Source organism: Pogona vitticeps, chromosome 2, assembly GCF_051106095.1.
Source record: "Pogona vitticeps strain Pit_001003342236 chromosome 2, PviZW2.1, whole genome shotgun sequence".
Classification (NCBI taxonomy): Eukaryota; Metazoa; Chordata; class Lepidosauria; order Squamata; family Agamidae; genus Pogona; species Pogona vitticeps.
In genome coordinates this window covers 7,019,529-7,042,944 of record NC_135784.1, presented here as the reverse complement: position 1 = coordinate 7,042,944, position 23,416 = coordinate 7,019,529, and the positions used below count along the sequence as shown (strand labels likewise).

Below are 23,416 nucleotides of genomic sequence, written 5' to 3'. Positions count from 1 at the left end.
CCGATCCCCCCTCTTCGGGGGGTCCCCAAGCGCCCCCCCCCCCCACTGGAGACGCCCCCCTCCTTCCCGGCGAGGTTCCTCCGGATGGAAAGGGGAGGAGAAGGAAGCAGCCCAGGGGGGCCAGGAGGAGTCCAGGGCCCGATCCAACCTACCCCTCCCCAAGGTCTGATGAGCCATCATCCTACCATCACCCCTTCCACACATAACACACACACACACATCGTGCGCTGGTGGGGTGGAGGGCGGGGAGGAACCTAGAGCTACGAAGGCGGAGGGAAGGGCTCCTTCCCCTGGACGCGCTTCGAACGGGATCCGGAAGCGGGATCTGCAGCAGCGCCTGCCTGCCTCTTCCTCCTCCTCCCCTTTGGTCCCAAGGAGGCGCGTGGAGAGAAGCGGGGATCGGGACCGGGACGGAGGTGGGGCGATGGAGGGGGGTGAGATGGGCAGGGAGGGGTGAAATGTGGGGGATTTGCAAGGGGAGTGTGTAGGATGGCCAGCTCCCCTCTAGTCTCGGGGGGGGGGAGGCGGGGGGGCTTTTTAGGGCATTGCCATGTGTGTGTGTGTGTGCGTGTGTGTGCGCGCCCCCCCCCCCTGGTGGTTTGCGTTTGCACGACCGGCTTGCAAGGCAGTTCCCCCCCCCGTCTCTTCGGGAGGGAGGAGGGAGGGGATGTTGCAAGGGGAGAAAGGCTCTCTGGGATCCAGATCCCACCCCCACCCCCCAAGGGGCAGGGAACCTCCCCCGCCCTTCCCTAGGACTTAATCGTGTGTGCGTGTGTGTGTGTGTGTGTGTGTGTGTGTGTGTGTGTGTGTCTCGGGATGAGGGTTTTTGCTTCTGTGCAAGGACACGCTGCCTTCCCCTGAATCCTGCCTGCACGGGTAGGTGGGATGAAGGAAGGAAGGAACATAAGATCTCCCCCCCCCTCCGCTAATGGAAGAAACCCTAGAAAGGGGGCTGCTCTGGAGGCAGGTGGAGGAGCTGCCTGGGCTACTCTGTTTGTGTGTGTGTGTGTGTGTGTGTGTGTGTGTGTGTGTGTGTGTGTGTGTGTGTGTGTGTGTGTGTGTGTGGAGGGAGGGCTTCAAGGGGAGAGAGGCTCTCTGGGGTCCAAATCCCACCCACATAACCGGGGAGGGGGGGCAGGGAGACCCCCCTCCCTGCAAGGCAGGCAGAGACCTCTCCGCAGGGGGGCACACAGGGATCCACCCCTCAACCCTCCCTGCCCCCGAACCTCAAAAACGGCACGGGTCATGAGCCACTTCTTGTACATCAGTTCTTTCCTGCTTACTCCTGTGCAAGAGCCCGCGCGGGAGTCAAGCTGGAGGGAGGGAAGGAAGGAAGGAGGCGGGGGGGGGGGGAATATCCCTCCAGGTCGTTTGCATGGAAGGAGAAGAAACCGGGACCTTCTGGACTGAAGCCACGGATGGCAGAACATTTTGAGTGTGTTTGTTTGTGAGTGTGTGTGTGTGTGTGTGTGTGTGAGAGAGAGAGAGAGACTTGACTCCTTCATAAAACCATGAAAAAAAGGAACCTTCCTCAGTTCATCTCCACTGCCTTTAGCTCTGCAGCGTCTGCTGAGAACAGCCGAGTATTTTGAGATACTGTTTAAGACCCTAAATGGAACTGGGCAGAACCGGGAGATTTAGCAGTCTCACTTAACAGGAAACCCTGAGTAAAAGACAACCGACACACCTGGGACTAGAGGGCTGGTGTGTGTAGCAATCCCGTTTCTCTCTTTCTCATCCCCAAAGGAGGCAAGAGCATCATAGCTTATTCCCCAAATCTGAATCCCAGTCTTTCTGCTCTTGGTCCTGCTTTGATTGTAACACCAAACAAAAAGGTCTTACAAATGGAAGACTGTGGTTTCCTTATTGAGTCATTCCATCTCAGGTGCAGTCCTCCTCTTTTCCTACTGCATTGCACTTTTTCCTGCCTTTTCCAGGGAGCTTGTCTTCTCCTGATGCCCACGGTAGTACAATTCCCTTTGTTATTTATTTTAGCTTCTAGTGAGAGTCCACACTTAATTTGCTTTACTTATCTCTCTTGACAAGTTGTGATATCTGTAAATCTCTTCTCCAACACCACATTTCAAATAAGTGAAATGTGTGTATACACTTTATTTATTTATTTATTATTTATTTATTTATTTTATATCCCACCTATCTAGTCGATTAAGACCACTCTAGGCAGCTTACAACAAAAATATAACAATGTAATTAAAAACAATTTTATATAAGGGGAAAAACTTTGGACAAGATGGGACAGATACTAGGAAGAAGAAAGAAAGGGGAAATCAGGAATTGGCTGAGGGGAAGGCCTGCCGAAACATCAGTGTTTTTAGTTGATTTTTAAAAATACCCAGCGAGGGAGCTGCACGAATATCAGGGGGTAGGTTATTCCAGAGGCGAGGAGCCACCGCTGAGAAGGCCCGATTTCTTGTCTTTTCTTTCCGGGCCTCCCTCAGCGTTAGGCTCCTCAGCCTCACTTCCTGGCTCGTGCGAGTGGCACGGGTAGATCTTGGTGGAAGTAGGCATTATACACTACTTTATGTAGTGTATAAAATGTGGGTATAAAATGTGTACTTAATAAGCTTTATAAATAGGGTGCATTGAATTCAGTGTAGCATTCCGCACTTGCCTTTTTTTTTTCTAAAAGAGCTGTCAGTTGGTGGAATCAGTAAAGAACCAGACAGACAAAAATGTGTAAATGTGACAATAATATTTTTGGTAGGGACAGATTTCTGTTGGGTACTTCATCCGTCTTTTTTAAATATAATTTTTTTTGTAGACTCCAAATCTTGAACACAAGAGAAATGAGTATACCAAAACCAGCAAAGCCGAAAAGAGATAGTGGGAGATCGTTCCAAGAGGCCTGGACGGAATCATTTGGAATGACTGAACACTATGGGAAAGCATTATGCTTTCTGTGTGGTAAAAATGTTGTGTCTCGCACCTCAAGTGTCAGACGTCACTTTGAAACCAACCACAAAAGTGTTGCCAAACTTGGAGAAGCTGAAAGGAAAGAGTTTCTTGAAGGGCGATTGAGGCAACATCGCTCCCAGCATCCGAGTGTTCCCCACTCTCTTTCTAATCACCAAACAAATCATCTGACAGCTGCCAGCTTTCAAATTTCACTCTGCATAGCGAAACATGGCAAGCCCCTCTCCAATGGGGATTTGATCAAAACGGCCATGTTGGCTGGGGGTAATTCCCTTTTTCACGACTTCCCAAACAAGGGTCAAATCATGCAGCGCATCTCTGAGATGCCACTTAGCAGAAATACCGTTAAAGATCGAATCCTGCGTATGGCGAGCGACGTTTGTGAGCAACTCACCGCCGACTTACAAGAGGCAGCCTGTTACTCCATGTGCTTGCAGGAAAGCACAGATATAAATGACCATGCCAGGCTGGCAGTAATTTTGCGTTATGCGGTTGGTGACATCATGAGAGAAGAGCTGTTGAAACTGTTGTCTTTGCCTGGAAGGAGACAAGGGAGAGAGATCTGCGACGCTGTGATGGAGGCATTTTTGTCACAAGATATAAAAGCAGAAAAAGTGGTTTCAGTGACTAGTGATGGGGCGCCTTGCATGGTGGGGGTCACATCTGGTTTCATGCAGTTCTTTGTTAAGGAAGCAAAACATCCGGTCATTCAGTTTCCTTGTATTATACATCAAGAAGCTCTTTGGGCCAAGGAAAGCAGCAAAAAATTAGTCAATATCCTCAGAGATGTCACAAAAATGGTGAACTACATCATGGCTCATGCTCTTCATTTTGGACAGTTTCAAGCACTTATCGATGAGGTTCAGACACAGTATAATTCTTTATTTATGTGCAATAATATCCGGTGGCTGGGCAGAGGAAGAGTCCTGGAGAGATTTGTTGCCTGCTTGGATGAAATTAGGCTATTTATGACTGAAAAGGAGCAAGAATATCCACAGCTCACTGACACGGCCTGGCTTACCGACCTCATGTTTTTTACAGATTTTACAGCACACTTCAATGTACTGAACGAAAAACTCCAAGGTTTAGGGAAAACAGCAGAAAGGATGTTTTGTGACATCAGAACATTTGAGAGAAAGCTGCGGGTTTTTGAGAGAGACCTTGAAAGTGGGCAGGTGGAATATTTTCCCAATCTAAAAATTTATCTGGAAAATTCCGCAACTTTTACGGACAATCCTACAAGCCATCAGGAAATCTGCAAGGAATTTTCGAGCCTTGTAGCAGCCGCAACGGAGAATTTTAGGAACGGATTTTTACAGTTCCGTAAAATGGAGACGACCCTGTGTTTTCTTACTTCTCCAGATAAAGCCAAATTTGAAGAACTTGATCTTTCCTGCTTACAGTGGTTAGATTTTGGAACTCTGGAAATGGAGCTATTGGAATTTCAAGAAAACTCTATCTGGAAAAATAAATTCTCTGACCTGCGTGCGACACTGGAGAAGATAGAGTGCGAAGGGATGACAATGGACAGCGCAGTTGGTCGTTCTGAAAATGTAATCCTTAAAGTGTGGAATTCTCTGCCAAATTGTTTTAAGTCAATGAAAGCCCTTGGGATTGCTCTTCTTACTTTGTTTGGGTCGTCTTATGCTTGGGAGCAGCTGTTTTCAGCTCTGAATGAGATCAACTCTGATGCCAGAAACAGACTGACAGAGGACCTCAGCGCTGCCTGTGTTGCTCTCAAACTAACGGCCTGTGAGCCAAGGTTTGACAAATTATCAGCATACATACAACATCAAAAATCACATTAATTGTGCAAAAAGCATGCCAAATTCAAGACACTAATTTAGGAGTTCTTTAAAGTGTGTTGAGCCAATTTAGTTTTCTTGTTTATCTTGCTGCTCCTAATACAGGTTGACTTTTACTCCTCCAACCCCTGTAGAAGCAGGGAAAGGACCCGGAGTAAGGCTTGCGCCCATACAATGTCAGTCTGGCATATAACCATATTACAAGTTGAGTAACCCTTATCCAAAAACACACACACAGAATTATTTTAAAAGTTTGTATAAATTACCTGGCTTCGGGTTACGTGTACAATGTGTTACTTTAATCATTTTTTTCCATTTTACTAGAGTTGATGGTTATTTTTCAGTAAAAAAAAGTGTTTGTATCATTGAAATCTCTGTTATTGTTTATTTCTTTTAAGACCAAAGGTGCTGATTAGTTCAGACCACTGTATGAGTTGTTTTTTCTAAACTAAAACTGTTTGCCATCACTGCCCTAGAGCTTAATCATCTGTGTGTTGTGCGTTTTCATGGAAAATCTGGCAGAGAGGAGGGCTAACCCGATCCCTCTCCAGACCAGATCCTCAGCTGAGGATCAACTCCAGGAGGGGTTGGGATAACTACTCTCCCCCCCCCCGGCTTGGCAGCTTCCTTGTTGTGTTGCTTGTGAACATAGACCGTCTTTTTCTGAAATGCAGGCAGGAGAGAAGCCAGGGAGAGAGAGAGAAGGGGGTGAACTTTCCTCCATGGGATCTTTCATATCGGGGGCTGAAAGGGAGAGAAATCTCCCCAGGAACAGGTCTCCTGTTGGATGTTGTTCTTCCCGCAGGGCCATCTGGTCTTTGGGTCCTGAAGGCACAATTCAGGGCCATCGGCTCTGCAAAAGACCTGCCCCTGGCTCCCTCTTCTTCCTAGGGATTCGCCCTCCTGCCTCCCCTTTATGGCTCTCCATGGGGTGGAGCAAAAAGGGACTTTGGAAAGAGACAGAAGGAGCTCCGGTCCTTCCACACGGAAGGCAGGAGGGGAGAAGGACAGGAAAAGGTGACCCAGCCCCTCTGGGTCTGGGGACTTTCCCTCTCCCAGCGGGTCTTTTGCGAGTGAATGGCTCTGAAGCGTCAGTTCCAGACCAAGGGATCATGAAATGGTTCGCTATACAGCAAGGAGAGCTAACACCAAGACCCCCCGCCCTTGGTTGCTGCCCCTCCAAGGCCCTGAGAGGTTTGGAGTGAGCTCCAAGGGAAGAGCGAAGCCTAAGCGAGGTTGGGGGTTGGAAGACAGCAGGTGAGAAAAGTCCTGAGACCTGAACTCTGCCTGCGTTGGGTGGGCAACCCCACGACACACCAGGGCCCTTGGCCCATGGAGGGGGCCCAGAGGCCCAGGAGCGCCTTTGGAGATGTGCTCTGCATTACGGCCCTTGAAGGGACTGAAATGACAAAGGGTCCCATGATAACGGAAGGACATAACCGGTGGAAATCGACGGAATGACTGGAGAGGAGAGGTCGGTCTGGGTGGGCTTTCTGGGCACCGGTGGGCTCGAGAGGCTGCTTGGGTCTCCTTCCTCCTTCCAAGCTGAAACGTTCTTCAAGGCAGAAGAACCGGTCAGTCCATTTGGAAAACCAAATTAAAAAATGGAGGGACGTAACAGGTCCTGCAGTCTTCCAATGCTGTGAGATTGCTTCTGACCCACGGTGAGAGAAGTGAGATGATTAAGGAGGTGTTCCCTATGGCTATTAGGGATGTGGTGGCACTGCAAGTTAAACTGCAGAAGCCTTTGTGCTGCAAGGTCAGAAGACCTGAAGTTGTAAGATTGAATCTACATGACGGAGTGAGTGCCCGTCGCTTGTCCCAGCTCCCACCAACCTAGTGGTTCAAAAACGTGCAAAATGAAAAATACGAGTAGATAAATAGGTACCACCATGGTGGGAAGGTAACAGCGTTCCGTGTCTAGTCACGCTGGCTACGTGACCACAGAAGATTGTCTTCGGACAAACGCTAACTCTATGGGTTGGAAACGGAGATGAGCACCTCCCGCTAGAGTCGGACGCGACTGGACAAATTGTCAAGGGGAACCCTTACCTTTACCCATGGCTAACCCCCCTCCCACTAGTTTCCTTGGTTGAGAAGACCTTTGAACCCAGGCCCCAACCCGACACACTATCGAGGACACTGTGGTGCCCCTCCTAAGGGGGCTCTCAAAATATGGGAGCAATTTAAGGAGGGGTTCTCCCTTGTTCCCAACTGTCAAGTCAGCTTCTGTGGCTGGAGGGATTTGAACCCAGGTCTCACAAGGCCTGGTCCAACACTTGGACCACGACACTGGCTCTGGCAAAAGGGTTTTCTTGGCATTGATTTGGTTCACTCTTTTTAGTGCCGTCTTGGTTTGATTCTTCTTTAGATTCGTAGACTTGCTGTGACGGACAGGCCAGAAACCACACCTGTCCATCACAATGGAACACTGATTTTGCAACCAATGGTTGAGCAGGAGGGCGGAGCCAAGGGAATATAAGAAGAGAATGGAAGACAGTTAAAAATCAGTTAGAGTTAGGATTTCAGTTAGTCAGGAGTTGGAGAAAGAGCTAGTTAGAAGTGGGAATAGTAACAAGTAAATACTCAAGTTGGTTAAATGGCAAACAAGTAAACAAAAGAGGATATTTCAATGATTGTGATTCTGATTTAATAAATAAAGAACATCTGTACAGTAACTTTAATAAAAACTTTCTCAGTGTTTGAGTGAAATAATTTTACATTGTGGATAAAAGAAATCCACTGGTGGCAGCGAAAAAGGGTGAAAATTCAATGTCATACCCGAAAAGGAACCTGGGTGTGTAGAAGAACAAACAGGGGAACTGGGGTGTGTGTGCGACACTTGCTATTTTTCACTTTTAAATGTTGCCTTTTCATGATGCACGTAAGCTGCCTTGGGTCCTTTTTAATATCACACGTGTCAGCGGGAAGCTGGTTCCCTGCTTTGGCCCCCCACCTCACTGGGATGGTGGCGCAAGGTGCTTGCTTGCTTGCATGCCTGCCTGCCTGAAGAAGAGAGAGAGATGGGGATGTAGCCCCATCCAATAGAAACATGACGAAGGCACATCTTCTGTAAGGAAACGTTTTCGATTTCCTTTATCCACGAAGGCTCATCTTTTTCTTTTTCCTTTTCCCCTAGGCACGGAGTGAGACCGAGCTGATTGATGACTCTCTGCTTTTTTGGGGGACTCAAAGGGAAAAACAAAACTCCGGATCCCTCCCAACGTTTGCAAGGTAGGTGAGATTTCAATAAGTGGCTTAAGTAGCCTTGCCACACACGGCCTCCCTGTCTCCCTGTTCCACCAGCGATTTGAATCCAGGTCTCCTGGTTTCCAGTCTGGTACTCCATCCACGACACCACACGGCCTCTCTCAACATGCACAGAGTAGTGGTGTTTGGGGAGTATGGTTTTCTTTGCATTTTATTTAGGGTGGGTTTTTTTTTTAAAAAAAAGTTAATCCTGCTCACCTCAACCCCGTGCTCACCAACGGCAGGTCCTGTTCATAAGAAGCAAACCTTGGGCATCCTGATTTGGGGTGTGTGTATGGGGTTCCCCTTCAAGCCTCCCTTCTTGTTCCCTCTTGACAGACCAGCCAGACTGGGGATTTTTGCTTTGCACCTTCCACCTGTACTTCAGACTCTGATGATCGTATTCTTAATAGGTGATGTCAGTTCTCTTCCCGCCTCTCCTTCAATGGGACACTAAACGAAGACTGAACTGGATCAAGACGAGGGTCCTCCCCGTGGGCCCTCGTGGTGTCTATGATTTGCGCGGTCCCCTCTCCTTGCCAGAATCAAGGTGTGCCATCCGGTTGTCCTTCTGGACCCAACGCTGTCCATGGATTACAAGATGGCGTCTGTGGCCCGATCCACCTACTTCCATCTTAGGTGGATTGCTCAGTGGCGCCCCTGTCTGGACACAATTGTCACTCACCAGATATGTGAAGATTTGAGGTGTGGGAGATAGCACCGAGACAAGTCAGTCTTCCAGGTTGACACCAAAGAGACTCACAGAGACTCTTACAGATTATGAGGAAACTATCAGCATCAGTCAACAGACTCAATAATACACTTTCAACAAATGAACGGACAGCACTTTCACCAACACAATACTCCACACAACACCATAGTGTGCAGCACTCATATAGCTTGAACAAGCCATCCCAGAGCACATCGCCTGATGGCTTCTCCCAGACCTTTCATCATGTCCTATATACACATTTCACGGATTGCATCAGCTTCTTGTGCTGACTCTGTGGCTGCCCACCTGGGTTAAGATTGCGCAGTGGTTAAAACGCTGTACTGCAGCTAAAATTGTGCTCACGACCTGGGGTTCAAATCCCAGGTAGCCGGCTCAAGGTTGACTCAGCCTTCCATCCTTCCGAGGTCGGTAAAATGAGTACCCAGCTTGCTGGGGGGGGGCAATGTGTAGCCTGTATAATTAAATTGTAAACCGCCCGGAGAGTACTTGTAGCGCTATGGGGCGGTATATAAGTCAAAGAAAAAAAGAGAAAATTCACAGACATTGATACCCCTCCAAGGATGGAGAGATTGTTGAGACCCTGCACCTGGTGTGGCATACTCTAAGAATTTCCTCATAGCACCTGGCCAGCTCAAAAGACCAGAATTGGATATGGAGGTGGAAGAGCCAGAGAGTCTTGTCTTCTTGATTTTCCAACGTCTGCTTCTTGGGGGGGGGGTTCGTTACTGTAAGTTGCAGGCATGCTGCTGCTCCAGTGATGTCCCCATAAAAAGGTTAGTCTTCTGCTCTGGATGTCTGCTCCTTTATTATGGGTCAGTTATGAGACTGAGCTCATTCTTGTCAGTACATTGCAAACTCTGCTCCGTAAAGAAAAATATTGATTTAAAAAATTCTCCTGACCATGTGATTTTTCACAACAGTTCTAACTGTCCCAATGAAGTGGGCATTCTTAATGAAATTAAGGGCACAAAAGTTGACACATAGCACCATAAGTGGAAACAAACTCAAGGATTACTAGATCAAGATTCTAGGGCCTGCTGAGATCGAGACATTGAAATTCTGGAGTTAGAAAGAGAGTGTGTTAGGAAACTGCTAAAGATCACTCTGCAATGTTTATTATATTCCAAATAAGGGGTCGCTTCTGACACCTGCTGCCTCTAACTCGGTTCCTCTCATGTCCCGTTTGACCTCTGAGCAACGCTCAAGATTTAGATTAGGGGTCTGAAATTCAATTTACCTCAGGGGCCACTGGAGGCAGAATCTGGGTGAGGCTGGGCCGCATCAGATTTTCCGCCAAGCGGAGCAAGAACCTGAAGAAACCGCCCAGGAGTTTCCTTAGCCCGGCTGGGGCTCTGAGGAGGGGGGGCACAAGCCCTCGTTGTCGCCCACAACTCCCTCCAGTTCCTTCTTCACTACCACCACCACCACCAGCAGCAGCAGGACGAAGCGGAGAAGGGAGGGAGCGCTGGTGGGTAGGAGGGCACAACATAAAACAAAAAAAAACTCACTGAATTCTCCTTGCCGAAGGAGAAAAGCCCCCGCCGGTACCCACAAAATTAAACAGAATGGGACAGGGCCCCAACAGGTGCAAACACACAAACACACACACTGAGGTCTGGCAACCTTCCTCTGAGGGCCCCCCTCAAAAAAAGGCACACTCAGCAGCAGCAGCTACCCCCACCATGGCAGAGGAGCAAACTTTCTGAGGCGAGCCCAGGCAGCCTCCAGAGCCGAGGCAGCTGAAACAGGATGAAGAGGAGGAGGAAGCACTGCTGGGTGCTGAGGCGGCTGCTGGCTGGGGTGTCAAGAGAGAGCCAGAGAGTCACTTCCCTGGAAGAGGCATCGGCAGCTGCTGTTGGCGGCTTGGAGGCACTCTTTGAGGACGGGCCAGGAGCGAGCTCCACTCTGAGGCATCGCTCAGCAATGGCTTGGGCGCTCAGGGAAAAGGGACAGCAGTGCACCTTGCTCGGCAGCTCTCCCCCAGAACAGCGCCTCTTCCACCCTCCATCCGGAACTGCAGCCTGTCAGCCAGCACACAGGCAGGCAGGCTGCAGTTCCGGATGGAGGTTGCAAGAGGCGCTGTCTTGGTAGAGAGCCAGCGAGCGAGGCGAGGCTTTTTTTGAATTGTGGACTTAAGATTTCTTTAAATGTCTTGTACAGTGGGGTCTCGACTTACGAACGACCCGACTTGCGAACAATTCGAGTTACGAACTTGCCCTATAAGGAAAGTAAGGACTCTACATGCGAACTTCCCTCAAGTTACGAACAGGGAAAAAAGTCCCCCCTCCCTCCCCTTAGAGGCTTCTGGAGGGGGGAAAAGGGTCAGAAACTTAAAAATAAATACTGTACTGTTAAACAAAGTCACTTACCAGGCCTTGGTAGCCCTCAAACCACAGGAAAAAGAGCAGGAAAGAGCTAAAAGCCGATACCCAGAAAGAGCCTGGCAGCCATTTTGTGGTTTTCCCCGCTCCTCTCCCCGCCTAACAGCTGATCGGCTGGCTCTGAGCAGGCTTCCGGAGGCTTGCTCAGCACCTAAAAAACCTGCCTGAGTGCCTTTGTGCTGAAAAAATCAGCACAACATGCTTTAAAACATTATTTAAAATTGGCTTCGTTTTTTAAAAAAAAGAGTTCTAAAGTGCTGCCTTTAGTGTTCCCTGCCTTCCCTGAACCTAAGGGGAAAAAAGAAAGAAAATATCCCCTCTAGTGGCAGAAGGCAGAATAGCAGCTTCCCATTAGTTTCTATGGACAGAAAAGAGCAGATACGGATTAAATGGTTTTCAATGCATTCCTATGGGAAATGCAGATTCGACTTAAGAACTTTTCGACTTAAGAACCACCTTCCAATACGGATTAAGTTCTTAAGTCGAGACCCCACTGTAGTATTCTGCTGGTAGTCCATCTGGACCAGGGGATTTGCTGCTTTTTTGTTTCTTCCATGCTTCTCCGATCTCTTCCATTGTGATTGGTTTGTTCAATTTCTCCAGTTGTTGCTGATTCAGTCTTCATTCTGGAATATTGTTCCAATAGGTTTTTTGTTTTCCTTCTTCTCCTTCTCTTTTCTTATATAGTTCAGTAAAAAAATTCATGGATCTCCTTTTTGATCTCCTTTTGTTTATATACTTCCTTCCCTTGTTTATCGAGTATTGCTGCAATCCTTTTTTTCTCTCTCTTCCTTTTTATTCTATACGCTAACCATCTTGCTGGTTTGTTTGCATTTTCAAAGAATTTTTGCCTTACTTAAGCATTAACGCTTTCCATATACTAAAATTAAAGAGTTACTCTTTCAACATTTAACAAGAGTCCGGTTCCCTTCAGATTGTGTGATTTTGCCACTGGGCGTGCTCTTTCTCATTGAGAAAGCCATTGCTTTTGGTGACATTCTTTCTGTAGTTGATGCACTAAAGGATTTCTCCCCATTGTGATTTTTAAAAAAAATGTAAATAAAAGTTTCACTCTAAATGAACCTCTCCTGACATTTAGAACACTTTTAGGGCCTCTCCTATAAGTCAGTTATTTCATGAATAAAAAGAGCATGGCTGTTCATTAAGTACTTGATTATTCCATACATTTTGTGGTTTCCGTAAATATCCACTGAAGGTTTTTCCATACACCTCCTATTTATATGCTTTCTCTCCTTTAGTGACTGAATATATCTATTGATTTAGTATGACTTGGGACTTGGTAAGTATGAACGAGTGAATGAATATATATTGTGTATTCCCAAAAATAAGACAGAGTCTTAATTTTTGCTCCAAAAATGCATTAGGATTTATTTTCAGGGAATGCTTTATTTTTTTGATACACATCAATCTACATTTATTCAAACACAGTCATGTCATCTTCTTCTGATTGCTGCACAAGGGTGGAGGGCGGGGTTTCACTTAACTGTGGCTTATTTGGGGGGGGAGGGCTTATATTACAAGCATCATGAAAAATCATCCTAAGGCTTATTTTCAGGTACGGTCTTATTTTCAGGCAATTGTTAAGAATAATAAAGCTTGTAATAAAAGCAATCTGCTTGTATCTTCATTAGTATCTGTTGAGTCCTTTAACTGGGAAATTCCCGATATATATTTGGGTACAGTTAATGGTGGAGAAGCGGGCATTCCAGATTTAGAGACTCATACTAGGAGCTTTTGGGGATTGAAAGGTTAACCTTGGTCCTTTGTGAAGGTGGCACCCAGATTGGGAAATGGCTAAGGTATTTGATAAAGATAAAGGAAATAGGCATCCCCTGGAGGAGTGTTTCCCAAATGGAGTCAACCCTGTGGAGTGACATAACTTGGGCAGGCAATTGTTACAACTAATGGGAGGATATATTTGCATATTTGTTTCTCTGGAGGATCTGGTTGCCTCTACAAATAACACAGAGATCTTATGCATGCCTTTTGATGGTATGACTTAGCAGTGGCAAGGGTAGTGCCACCAGATTTTCCAGGACATTGGAATGCAGATGGTAAATCTTGGCATTCTGTAGTGCATTCTGATGGCACCTACAGTTCCCAATATTCTTGAGGTATTATGTAATATAGGGGTATTGTAAAGTAGCACAATGATATTGTGTTAGAGACTTATTAAATTGTTTCCTTGCATTTCTTTGACCAAACTCCAGGAGGATGTGGAAGACAGGAAGGCCTGGCGTGCTCTGGTCCATGGGGTCACAAAGAGTCGGACACAACAACAAATTCACTTTCCAATTTCTTCGCATCTGTTAGGTCCTTCAATTAGGGAATGTCTAATAAATATTTGGTTACAACATTACTACCTCAGCTGAAGCTCATTTCACATTCCATGAACTTATGTAGGTTCTCCCAAATGTGAGTTCTTTGATGTTTACTGAGGTTACTGCTCTGACTGAAGCTCTTTCCGCATTCCACACATTTATATGGTTTCTCCCCAGTGTGGGTTCGTTGATGTGAACTAAGGTGACTGCTGTGACTGAAACTCTTTCCACATGCCATGCATTTATAGGGTTTCTCCCCAGTATGTGTTCTTAGATGTGAACTAAGGTGACTGCTATGACTGAATCTCTTTCCACATTCCATGCATTTATAGGGTTTCTCCCCAGTGTGAGTTCTTTGATGTGAACTAAGTGCACTATGATCACTGAAGCTCTTTCCACATTCCATACACATAAACGGTTTCTCGCCAGTGTGAGCTCTTTGATGTGAACTAAGGTAATTGCTTTGACTGAAGCTCTTCCCACATTCCAAGCATTTATAGGGTTTCTCCCCAGTGTGAATTCTTTGATGTGTACTAAGATGACTGCTGTGACTGAAGCTCTTCCCACATACCAGGCACTGATATGGTTTCTCTCCAGTGTGTGTTCTTTGATGTGAACTAAGGGCTCTACGGTCACTGAAGCTCTTTCCACATTCCATACACATATATGGTTTCTCCCCCGTGTGAGTTCTTTGATGTGACCTAAAAGCACTACGGTCACTGAAGCTCTTTCCACATTCCATACACATATATGGTTTCTCCCCTGTGTGAATTCTTTGATGTGTACTAAAATGACTGCTGTGACTAAAGCCTTTTCCACATTCCATGCATTTATACGGTTTCTCTCCCGTGTGAGTTCTTAAATGTGAAGTAAAGTGAGTGCTGTGACTAAAGCTCTTTCCACATTCCATACATTTATATGGTTTCTCCCCAGTGTGAGTTTTTAGATGTGAACTAAGAGCACTACGGTGACTGAAGCTCTTTCCACATTCCATACAGAGATACGGTTTCTCCCCAGTGTGAGTTTTTAGATGTGAACTAAGATGACTACCTCGGCTGAAGTTCTTTCCACATTCCATGCATTCATATGGTTTCTCCCCAGCGTGAGTTCTGAGATGTGAATTAAGGCTCTGGCTGTGACTGAAGTTCTTTCCAGATTTTGTGCATGTAAATGGTTTCTCCTCAGTGTGAGTTCTTTGATGTGAATGAAGGCTCTGACTGTGACTGAAGTTCTTTCCACATTCTATGCAAGCATATGGTTTCTCCCCAGTGTGAGTTCTTTGATGTGTACTAAGGTAACTGCTGTGACTGAAGGTCTTTCCACATTCCATGCATTTATATGGTTTCTCCCCTGTGTGTGTTCTTTGATGTGAACTAAGGCTCTGGTTGTGACCAAAACTCTTTCCACATACCGTGCAATTATATGGTTTCTCCCCAGTGTGTGTTCTTTGATGTCTACTTAGGGCACTGTTTTGGTTGAAGCATTTTCCACATTCCATGCATTCATATGGTTTCTCTCCTGTGTGAATTCTTCTATGTCTACTTAGGGCAGTACTGTTGCTTAAGATCTTTCCACATTCCATGCATTTATGTGGTTTCTTCCCAGTGTGAGTTTTTTGATGTGAACTAAGGTGACTGCTGTGACTGAAGGTCTTTCCACATTCCATGAGTGTATATGGTTCTTCTTCTTCTTTAATGTGTTTTTCACATGAAATTGTATTATTATTCCTAGTTACACTATTTCCATGCTCCATACTCTGGTACACTTTCCCCTCCATTTGGACTTGCTGATGTGTTTTTTCAAATCTAATGTAGATTTAAATCCTTTCTAATCCGACACTTTCTCCATCCTTTTTCTTGTTTTGCTTTGTGGTTTTTTTTTTTAACAATCAGGAGTTCACAAATATCAGGACCCTGGGAAGGCAGAGGTGTATTTCAATTGTCTTTAGCTGGATTCACTTCTGCCTTTTTTCCTCTGTTTGGCTATCTTATTTATTTTCATTTCCTGCTTCACACTTGATTCTTTTCAGTTACCGAATACCTGGCTCTATAGAATGCTGGCTGTCATATTTGTTACCTGTTGGTGAAAACAGAGAAGGAGAAAAAGTATAGCAGAAAAGAAAATCTCATTGGGGATCAAGCCAAAGTATATGTTCTGTCTACGATTGTCATCCGAAAGGGAGGAACCTCAGAATTGTCAGCAGAAAGAGAGGGAAAACATTGTTTTGATTCCATTCCCTTCCCCCCCCCCTGCATGCTCATACAGAAAAGCAGTATGGGTGGGTGTTGGGACATGATTCTGCTGATGGGACAGAACAGAGAGCTTATTAGCTAATTCTGGTATTTTCTATAAGTCTATGTATCTTTCTATATCTAGGTAAAATAGGGGTGTATAAGTTAAGCCCAGTAGAAATCTTATAGGCTAAAATTTGCCGCAGAGGCGTTTTTTGGAGGCAATAAATCACTCTGATGGTTGGCTGGGGGAGAGCTGATTAGGGAAGCAGCAGAATAACAAAGGAATGCTGCAGAGGAGAAAGACACAGACAGTCTTTTCGCAGCTTGCTGAAAGAGCTAACCAAATAGCAAAGTCTTCTGTCGTTTGGAGTCATTTATTTTACAACACACATTACATTCTCGAGCTGGTCTTGGACATGTGGTGCCCTCTCTGAGGTTCGATTATGAAAAAAGCTCATGAATAATCTTTAGCTAATGACCATAGAACGGCGGTAGGAAAGCCCGTGTTCTAATCTACTCACCTCGCTCGGCCAGAGCTACGCTTGCGCACACATCCACTCAAGGCTCCCAAGGGTGAGTAGGACTGGTCTAAATAAGCTACACATCATGGGCTCCCTGCTGCCACATAATATTCTTTTCAATCAAGAATTTGAGAATTATCTGCTCAAACAACTTCCTCAAATTCTGCCTCCCCTACCTCCAACCCCCTTGGCTCCCCTGCTGGACTCTCAGTCTCTTTCTGCCCATAGGAATGCATTGAAAACCGGTTAATCCCAGCTTCTGAAACCTCCGCAAAAAGCATTGCCTCTCAGTCTTGCTACTTTAGAAACTGGCTCTCTAATTTCTGCTTCTTCTGTCGTTTGGAGTACAGTAGCACAGGAAGCTGCCTCAGCAAATACAATGGAACACAGGCTCCCTATACACAGACTATCCTGGAATCCTTATCTACCCCATGGCTTGTCCCTAGTGACTGCAAGGCCTTGATAAGAGATTTCTTTCTACCAGCAGAAGGACTCATTTGCCTAACTAAACAAACTAATGCTGTTGTTCTTGTAACTTTTATGGGAGTATCTGCCATTGTTGTTCAGCAAGGCTTCACAGAAGCAGCAGCCACCTCAGTATCTGCGCCTGGTCAGCCAAGGTTGCATGATGTCCCAGGGAATTGGGACCCAGGCCCAGAGAAAATAATTGGGAATCTGCAGGATTTCTTTGATGTCATGGACTGGGGTACAAAAGCAGCTTTACAAGCATGTGATGCATCATATGAAGAAGGGGAGGAGGAAGAAAATCCAAGGGGGGTAGCTGCTACACTCCAACAGGAGGCTTGTTTTGAACTGGCACTATGGGTCTATGTCCTTAAAGCCAGTGTCCCTGCCCCTATTCCTGTCCAACCTACAGTTCAATGCATTCCAATGGGGGGGGGAAATTCACCAAAAATTAACGAAGAGTCAGAACAAAGCCAAATTAAGTTTGCAAAGGTTTTACAAGGTACACTAACGATCCCAAGCATTTAAAACAGTTTTTGAACATTTTAAGACACTTTAAAAATAGCAAAAATGGACCTGTCAAAACCATTGAAATGCACTGAATAGGTTTCAATGCATTCCAATGGGGGAAACATTGTTTCGCTTAGTGATGTTTCCTATAGCGATTTTCGCTTAAGGACGGTAATCCCATTGGAACGGATTAACCGGTTTTCAATGCATTCCTATGGGAAATGGTGTTTCGCTTAGAGATGTTTTCCCATAGCGATGTTTTTTTGGGAACCAATTAACATCGTTAAGCGAGGCACCACTGTATTCTCCTGTAATAATATCACCTCCTCCACAGATTTGGCAGTGTTGTACATTGGAGAAGGAAGAAAGAGATCTCGCATGCCTTGAAGATGTTGGACATATTCACAGTTGGATCCTTCACTTTTGGTCCAGAGAAAAGCCTCCCTGAGGATCTTAAAACCTCAGCCAGCTCGTAATTGGAGACACAGTCTTTGAGATAGCTCAGATATTCGTTTAGGACTTTATAGGTTAGAATGAGCACTTTGAATTGCGCCTGGAAACATGTCAACAGCCAGTGGAATCTCTGGAACAGTGGAATCTCTGGAAGCCCCAGGAACAATGGATGCTGGAACCAACGGTAGTGGACACTCTGGAACCCACAGAAATGCAAGACTATGCCAAGGTTTAAGCAGCAATCTTGGGCACCTTAGACTTGTCAGAAGAAGCCTATTGTCAGAGCGTTAGAGAATTATGATAGAAATCTTGCATTCCCCCATGCACCTTGTCACAACAGATGAAAGCAAATGCAGTAAGATGGCTGAGGCCAGCAGTACATCACACTTACCAGGTGGTGGAGCTAGACATCACAGAATAGCTAATAGTGATGCTCCCAGCAGACCTCAGGGATTGGGTCGTACGCAATCTGCCAACAACACTGAAGGAGGCAGTCATGTTGTTAGAGGCCTACACATGTGCGGAAGGAGGAGGCAGCCACTTCGTGAGTCCACAAGAGAAAGAGAAAGGGAGAAAATGGCATAGCTGGCCACAACAAACATCAGACAGAGAGTGAGAGGCCTGATGTCCTTGGGAACAAGACCAGCTCCGGCAAATCTAACGGGCATGAAATTTATACAACCATTTGTGATGGCAGGATTACAAAGCGAGCTCCAGACACCTAGGCATCAACCAAATGCCAGAAGGGAAATGAAGAAAGTCTGCTATGGCTGTGGACAAGAAGGACATTTTCTACGAGAATGTCTGATAGAAGATTATGCATGGGCCTCTGTCCTCATGGCAGCAGGAAAGTTGGGTAGCCAAGAACACCCAGGATGGGAGGTGATCACATATATGGGGGAGGCAGATGTCCATTTAAGGCTCTCAAAGATACTGGGTGTAGTTGGTCTTTGATTAGGGATAACCCAGGCTTGTCGTATGAAGGGCAAATGATGGCACACTGTATACATGGAGGTGTGAAACCGTGTCCATGGATAGAAGCAGAAGTGACTCTAGGAAACCAAAAACAGTTGTTACACATAGGGGTGGTGCCTAATTTGGTTCACGAGATGCTGCTGGGAAGAGATTGGGAAGGGATTGAACCATTTACAAGAACAGGAGGAACTGTGAATGTAAGGGTGCAAGTGTTAGCCAGGACAGAGGATATTCAAGTGGTCTCTAAGAGACAAATTATAGCCTGGCTCTTCATGACCCAGACCTACAGCTATACTGGAAACAGCTATACTGGAAAATGTGGATAAGGGATAAGGGGAACAGTTTGTGTCAAAAAGACGGCTCTTATACTACAGAGGGCAGGAGCAAAAAGGATATGTCATTGCTGGTTGTTCCTTCCAAAGTGTGACCAACAGTATTAAGATTAGCTCATGATCTCCCAGTGGCTGGGCATTTAGCAGTGGACAAAACACTGGCTCAGGTACAACAAAGATTTTTCCGGTCCAACCTGAAGAAGAATGCAGAGAGGTCTTGTTGCTCATGTGAACAGTGTCAAACACTCAAGACACACACACACACACACACACGGGCCTCCTCGGATTCCATTATCCCTAGTGGAGAGAACCTCTGATAGGATATGATAGGCACAGCTATAGTGGGTCCGATGACAGAATCAGCAGCTGGGCACACGCAGATCTTAGTGATCATTGATTATGCCTCAAGGTACTCTTTATTTATTTATTTACTCTGAAGCAATCCCATTAAGGTCTACGCATGCGAAGACATTCGCCAAAGAACTAATGGGAGCTTTCACACGAGTCGGATTTCCAAGGGAAATCTTGACAGATCAAGGATCCAATTTTATGAGCACCACCTTGAAGCAGTTGTGGGGGATGCCTAACGTTCGCCCATTAAAAACATCAGTGTATCACCCACAAACTAATGGTTTGGTGGAATGCTTTAACACGACCCTGAATTTTAAGAACATATATAACCCCTGTGAAGTTGGCTCCCTTAGTGCTAACTGATATGTTTCAGTCCAGATGGGACTGGATGAGAAATTAAACAATTTGGGCCTCTCGAGAAGTGCTGTTTTCTTAATGGGCTATACAAAAGCAAAACAGGAACTACACCAGCGCATCACAGACAACATGCTGCAACACCATGTCAGCCTAGCTATGGCCCATCCTGGCTTTAGAGATTACTGAGCCTGTGAGCCCTGGTCCATTCCGGTTCCAAAGCCAGGCAACACTCAAGTGTCTGGACGACCTCCACTGCAAAGGTGGCCGCAGAGAGAAAAGAACTGTGTGTCTTCTGCACATGGGTGACACCTTATGGTCTGGATTAAGTTTCATGAAAAAATATTACAAGGAAGCTAAAAGATGGAAGACGGGCGCAGGTTGTTTCCACCAAAAGAATATAGATGATAAGATACATCGCTTAACGATGTTAATTGGTTCCAAAAATTCATCGCTATGGAAAAACATCGCTAAGCGAAACACGTTTTCCCATAGAGATGCATTGAAAACCGGATAATCCGTTCCAATGGGAACGGATTGCCGTCCTTAAGCGAAAATCGCCATAGGAAACATCGCTAAGCGAAACGTGGTTCCCCCACTGGAATGCATTGAAACCTTTTCAATGCATTTCAATGGGGGAGAAAAAAAATCGCCAAAAATTCAAAGAGTCAGAACGAAGCCAAATTAGTTTAACAAAGGGTTTATTAAGTGTACTAATGATTTCAAACACCTTTTACCCCTTCATGGATTGCTGCCTTGTCATGGCGAAGGGGCTTGAGTAACTTAAGAGAAGTTATGGGCTATGCCGTGTAGGGACACCCAAGACGGACAGGACATAGTGAAGAGTTCCGACTAAACGCAATCCACCTGGAGTAGGAAATGGCAATGCCATTCCAGTATCTTTGCCAAGAACGCTCCATGATCTGAAACAAAAGGCTAAAAAATATGACGCAGGAAGATGGGCCCCTCAGGTCGGACGGCGTCCAATATGCTACTGAGGAAGAGCAGAAGACAAGTACAAGTAGCTCCAGAGCTAATGAAGTGGTTGGGCCAAAGCCGAAAGGACGCTCAGCTGTGGACGTGCCTGGAAGTGAAAGGAAAGTCCAATGCTGCAAAGAAAAATACTGCATAGGAACCTGGAATGTAAGATCTATGAACCTTGGGAAGCTGGAGGTGGTCAAACAGGAGATGACAAGAATAAACATCGACATCCTGGGCATCAGCGAACTAAAATGGACAGGAATGGGTGAATTCAGCTCAGATGATTATCATATCTACTATTGCGGGCAAGAATCCTGGAGTAGTCTTCATAGTCAACAAAAGAGTGGGAAAAGCTGTAATGGGATACAATCTCAAAAATGATAGAATGATGTCAATACGAATCCAAGGCAGACCTTTCAACATCACAATAATCCAAGTTTATGCACCAACTACCATTGCTGAGGAGACTGAAATTGAACAATTTTATGAAGATTTACAACACCTTCTAGAACTGACACCAAAGAAAGATGTTCTTCTCATTCTAGGGGACTGGAATGCTAAAGTAGGGAGCCAAGAGATAAAAGGTATAACAGCGAAGTTTGGCCTTGGAGTTCAGAACGAAGCAGGGCAAAGGCTAATAGAGTTTTGTCAAGAGAACAAGCTGGTCATCACAAACACTCTTCTCCAACAACACAAGAGGCGACTCTATACAGTGGTGCCTCACTTAACGATTGCCTCGTTTAGCGATGAATTCGCATAACGATGTGTTTTTTTAGAAAATAATATGCATCGCATAACGATGTTTCCTATGGGCGATTTTCGCTTAGCGATGTTTGGGACCATGCTTCGCATAACGAATGCGATTTTAGGTCCCCTGCTTCACTTAACGATGTTTCTTTTTTCAATTAAAAAAGTGTCTTAGAAGGGTCAAAAACGGTTCTAAATGCTTGGATTCGTTAGAGCACCCCTTAAGTCATGTGCAAACCTGATCTGGCTTTGATCTGACTTTTCGTTAATTTTTCGTGCATTTTTTTTTTTGGCCCATAGGAACCAATGGACCTGTCAAAATCTGACAGCTCTATGCTTTCCTATGGGGGAGAAAACAATTCACAAGAAATTAATGAAAGTTCAGATCAAAGCCAAATCAGGTTTGCACACGACTTAGGGGGTCCTCTAACGAACCCAAGAATTTAGAACAGTTGCCGAGTCTTCATTAATTTTTTGTGAATTTTTTCTTCCCCCATAGGAAATAATGGAGCTGTCAGATTTTGACAGCTGTCAAAAGTTGGGGGAAAAAATTCAGAAAAAATTAACGAAAAGTCAGATCAAAGCCAAATTAACTTTTGCATCCGTTTTAGAGGGTGCAGAAGCTAATCCAAGCATTTAAAACCATTTTTGACCCTTTTATGACACATTTAAAATTGTAAAAATTGACTTCGCAAAGCCCTTGAAATGTATTGAGTCAGCTTCAATACATTCCAATGGAGGATACATTGTTTCGCTTAGCGATGTTTCCTATGGGTTTTTTCGCTAAACAACGGCAATCCGTTCCAACTGGAACGGATTAACCGGTTTCCAATGCATTCCTATGGGAAATGGTGTTTCGCATAGCGATGGTTTCACGTAGCGATATTTTTTTGGAACCAATTAACATCGCTATGCGAGGCACCACTGTACATGGAAATCCCCAGATGGGCAATATCGAAATCAGATGGATTATATTCTCTGCAGCCAAAGATGGAAAAGCTCTATACAGTCAGCAAAAATAAGACCTGGAGCTGATTGTGGCTCTGATCATCAGCTTCTCATAGCAAAATTCAAGCTTAAACTGAAGAGAGTAGGAAAAACCACTAGGCTCCTCAGGTATAATATAAACCAAATCCCTTATGAATACACAGTGAAAGTAAAGAACAGATTTAAGGAACTCGATTTGGTGGAGAGAGTGCCTGAAGAACTTTGGATAGAGGCTCGCAACATTGTCCAGGAGGCAGCAACAAAAACCATCCCAAAGAAAAGGAAATGCAAGAAAGCAAAGTGGCTGTCCAACGAGGCTTTACAAATAGCAGAGAAGAGAAGGGAAACAAAATACAAGGGAGATAGAGAAAGTTACAGAAAATTGAATGCAGACTTCCAAAGAATAGCAAGGAGAGACAAGAGGGCCTTCTTAAATGAACAATGCAAAGAAATAGAGGAAAATAACAGAAAAGGAAAAACCAGAGATCTGTTCAGGAAAATTGGAGATATTAGAGGAACATTTTGCGCAAAGATGGACATGATAAAGGACAAAAATGGGAGGGACCTAACAGAAGCAGAAGATGTCAAGAAGAGGGGGCAAGAATACACAGAGGAATTATATCAGAAAGATTTGGATATCCTGTACAACCCAGACAATGTAGTTGCTGACCTTGAGCCAGACATCCTGGAGAGTGAAGTCAAGTGGGCCTTAGAAAGCCTGGCTAACAATAAGGCCAGTGGAGGTGATGACATTCCAGTTGAACTATTTAAAATCTTAAAAGATTATGCTGTTAAGGTGCTACATTCAATATGCCAGCAAGTTTGGAAAACGCAACAGTGGCCAGAGGTTTGGAAAAGATCAGTCTACATCCCAATCCCCAAGAAAGGCAGTGCCAAAGAATGCTCCAACTACTGTACAATTGCACCCATTTCACACGCTAGCAAGGTTATGCTCAAAATCCTCCAAGGTAGGCTTCAGCAGTATGTGGACCGAGAACTCCCAGAAGTACAAGCTGGATTCCGAAGGGGCAGAGGAACTCGAGACCAAATTGCTAACATGCG

The 23,416-nt window shown here is 45.3% G+C and overlaps 1 protein-coding gene and 1 non-coding gene across 9 annotated transcripts in view; one reads left to right on the top strand and one right to left on the bottom strand.

Annotated features, from left to right (window-relative positions):
- Positions 1-87: 87 nt before the first annotated feature.
- LOC140703837 (uncharacterized) lies at positions 88-9,513 on the top strand. Its single transcript, XR_012083028.2, has 3 exons — positions 88-416; positions 2,783-7,973; positions 8,402-9,513. It is a non-coding gene; the product is annotated as an uncharacterized LOC140703837 (transcript).
- Positions 9,514-12,464: 2,951 nt separating this feature from the next.
- LOC140701289 (uncharacterized) overlaps positions 12,465-23,416 on the bottom strand; it is a 51,872-nt gene continuing 40,920 nt past the window's right edge. For 5 of the 8 annotated variants that reach the window (XM_078387118.1, XM_072987507.2, XM_078387116.1 and 2 more), the window contains exon 3: positions 12,465-15,520. In XM_078387118.1, coding sequence (XP_078243244.1) covers positions 13,488-15,221 — 1,734 coding nt within the window. In that variant the 5' untranslated portion in view covers positions 15,222-15,520 and the 3' untranslated portion in view covers positions 12,465-13,487. Of the gene's footprint in view, positions 15,521-18,018; positions 18,168-23,416 lie in introns of all 8 variants that reach the window. The other 3 variants (XM_078387119.1, XM_072987511.2, XM_072987513.2) reach the window with 2 other exon arrangements.